Raw genomic sequence first — 3,481 nt, forward strand, 5'->3', positions numbered from 1 at the left:
TGCAGACAATATTATTGGTGAGGCACTCATGCATTGAATATGTTATAATTTCCTCTTGACGCTTTAAATGCCGAAAGATAATAGAACGAATAAAAAAATGTCACATTTATAGCTGACAACCAATTTCTGTTCTAACGCAAAAAAAAAATATATATATATATATATTTAATACCCCGATCTCAAAAAAAAAATTTAATACCAAAAAATTAAAATGATAAGAAATGTGTTAGATTAATAAAACATAATTAAAATTACAGGTACTAAAAAACTAAAAAATAAACAAATAAATTATATATAATGTGATATATTCATAAAGCAAGAAGAAAAAAAACCTAACAAAAAGTTTTGTTTTTTCAATGACATCTACATTCTTCAAATCTCTAAAACCCTTGAATTCAAACATATTCGAAAGAAAAGATCATCCCAAACATTTCATATACATGTGTTTTAATTATATAAATATTATTTTATATTTCAGTTTATTTTCTGCAATAATTATGTTTTTAATAGCAAAATAATGACTTTTTTTTTTAGGATTGGTTACACTTTTTCTATAAAAACATATTTTCATTGTTGCATGTATGCGTGAACTCTTTAAAATAGAGAAAATGTAAATTATAATCACATTTATAGATAAATAAATATCAATAAGAACAATATATATACACATCAACATCATGAAATATGCATTACAACATGAGATCTCCCTTGTTTTCATACGAATATAGATCGTAACAACGAACCAATCGTAGCTTAAGCACCCAATGCAAGATTGAAGTGTATACTTCAAGGATAACTCTAATCAAAATAAAGGAGTCATTTGTGTATTTTGATTGAATTATTATATCATTGTTTTGTATTTGAACACTATTCATATATATATTATGTGTGTGTTCAAATCAAATGGTAATTTTCTTATATATATGGTAGACTTTTCAAAATTTCATCAATAAAAACTATAAATAGTGATATGATATATATATATATATATATATATATAGGCACACATAAAAATTATTGAACATTTCATACATATATATGGTAAACTACCAAAATTTGATTGGGTAGAATATTACATTATATTACAATAAGTATATATATGTATATATATATATATATTGTGTATCAGTTATGGAATATTTTCCATATATTATAAATATATCAAAATCTGAACTGAAGCAAGTTTTTAGACGTATTTAGCTCCATAAAAAATATATATAACGTTAATATTTATCTCTTTCCTTTTTATAACATAATTATATTTTGAATCAAACTCGAATTTCTAACTTACTTGAACGAATAAAAAATTTTGAATTGAAAATTGCTATATTATTGTAATATTTATTTACACAAAAAATCCCGCGAGACGGTCTTACGATCAATTTTATGAGACGGATCTTTTATTTGGATTACCAAAAAAAAAGTATTAATTTTTATGACAAAAATATTACTTTTTATTGTAAATATGTGTAGGGTTGACTCGTCTCACGGATGTTAATTAACCCTTCAGAACTTCAAAATTAAGAGTTAATCCTCTAAAAATACTATTCTCGCAAATTCACCCACTTAATTTATTTATATTTATATATTTTAAGCATATTAAAAATTCACTTGTACCCATCAGTATATGTTGACGTAAATGATTTTATGAACTTGCTAAAATAATTTTTTTTTTAACACATGTCCGTGTGGTCTCAATAATGACTCGTTCAAATACTATAATTGTGGCCGTAACCACATCGCGTGTACACACAAATATTCCATGCCTTTGCGCGCATTGCTTCTCCTTGATTTTCTCAGAATTCTACATTCTCAAATCTTCCATAAAACCAAAATTATGAAAAGGAAAAAAAAAAAAAAAAAAAATCGGTTTTTTAATGGTTGAGAATTATTTTCCCATTTTTATTCCGGCAATGAGAACCTACTCCGTTCAAGCCTCTCCTCCTCTGGCGTCTCCGGAATATAAGACACCGCCCATCACCATTATTCTCACAATCGTCCTTCTCTTATTTTTCTTCATCGGTTTCTTCTCCATTTATTTTTGTAGGTGTCTCATGCAAATCCTACTTTACACACGGCGCAGTCCGAGAGGAACTCCGGCGACCGGTAACATCACATCCGCCTCGCCGCCGGGACTCGACCCAGTTATCATACAATCATTCCCTAGCTTTAGTTATTATAGTGTCAAAGATTATAGACGAGAGAAATATGGCCTCGAATGCGCCATTTGTCTGGTTGAATTTGTAGATAGTGACGTTCTTCGCTTATTGACATCTTGTTGCCATGTATTCCATCAAGAATGCATCGATCTCTGGCTGGAGTCACACAGAACGTGCCCTGTCTGCCGGAGAAATCTCGATTCACCGATGCATTCACCTGTCAAATCCCCTTTACATGCCGAAGATTTTTTAAGCATCACAATCAACGAATATGAAACAAGGGATAATGGAAACAGGGATCAAATAATTGCTCCACAGATGGATCACAAGGTACAATATTTTTATAGATCACATTCCACGGGGCATAATTCTTTCATTGATCAAAGTAAGGAGGAAGAAAACGGAGATCATAAATTTACTTTGAGATTGCCTGAGAATGTTAAATCAAACATTATTAAAGGCCATACTTCAAGTATAAGTTGGAGTACATTCGGAGATTACAAAGCAAAAGTTAGCTCTAGCCCTACGTAACCATGCAACGTTTTCTTATCATGATATCCCGTCGTACGTGGGCAATTGCAGTTTGGTTGGTGATGAAATCCTCTGTTATTTAAATGCATATAGGAATACTTTTTCGAGGATATGCGAGATTTAATTGCTAGAAAATCAAGTTTAAGGACAAATTATGCCATTTGTGTACAATGAATTTTTACACAAAATGGAGCAGAGGATTCCATTTCGTCTATAAAAGCGAAGAGAGTTGATTAACTCAAATTTTGGTTTGAAATATACTTCAATTTTGTCTTGCATGATCCGATACCAATACCATCTCGCACAATCTGTACCTTCTTCTTCTCTTCTTCTTTTTTTTTTTTTTTTATTGATAACACTCCAAAAGTTGTTAATCAAACTCCAACTTACCATTTTCATTCATAAAAGTGACCATAATACCCTTTTATCACCCTAATTAAGTTTTTTGACATAAATAAAGCCAATAAAAAATTGTAGTGAATACTTTCTATTTCCTCTATTACAATTTCATAATATGAATCTTCGTTTCTATTTCAGTTACTTTTTTTTTTTCTCAATTTACTAACAAGTTTTTCAAAATTTTGATTTGCATTTATTATGTGTAATTATTATATTACATGATAACATATTCAATATTTACTTTAGTTTTAAATAGAAAATAATTTCATTTGTTCCCAAAATGTATTTAACACTTATTTAACTCTTAATTAGTTTTTAAATTAACTCATTTGTCATAACCTTTCAAATTTTTAATGGAGTACAACATTTTTATATTTAAAAGTATTGAATTG

At 28.9% G+C, this 3,481-nt stretch overlaps 1 protein-coding gene across 1 annotated transcript; it reads left to right on the top strand.

Moving 5' to 3' along the window:
- The first annotated feature begins 1,897 nt into the window (after positions 1-1,897).
- On the top strand, positions 1,898-2,833 carry LOC140867800 (RING-H2 finger protein ATL29-like). Its single transcript, XM_073272856.1, has one exon. The coding sequence runs from the start codon at positions 1,914-1,916 to the stop codon at positions 2,688-2,690; it is 777 nt and encodes a 258-aa protein (XP_073128957.1). The 5' UTR covers positions 1,898-1,913; the 3' UTR covers positions 2,691-2,833.
- Positions 2,834-3,481: the final 648 nt, after the last annotated feature.

The sequence above is a fragment of the Henckelia pumila genome, chromosome 4 (genome assembly GCF_033568475.1).
Source record: "Henckelia pumila isolate YLH828 chromosome 4, ASM3356847v2, whole genome shotgun sequence".
NCBI classification, from domain to species: Eukaryota; Viridiplantae; Streptophyta; class Magnoliopsida; order Lamiales; family Gesneriaceae; genus Henckelia; species Henckelia pumila.

Excerpts from the sequence above, each read along its gene's own strand:
- LOC140867800 (XM_073272856.1), top strand. The coding sequence starts at position 1,914 with ATGAGAACCTACTCCGTTCAAGCCTCTCCTCCTCTGGCGTCTCCGGAA.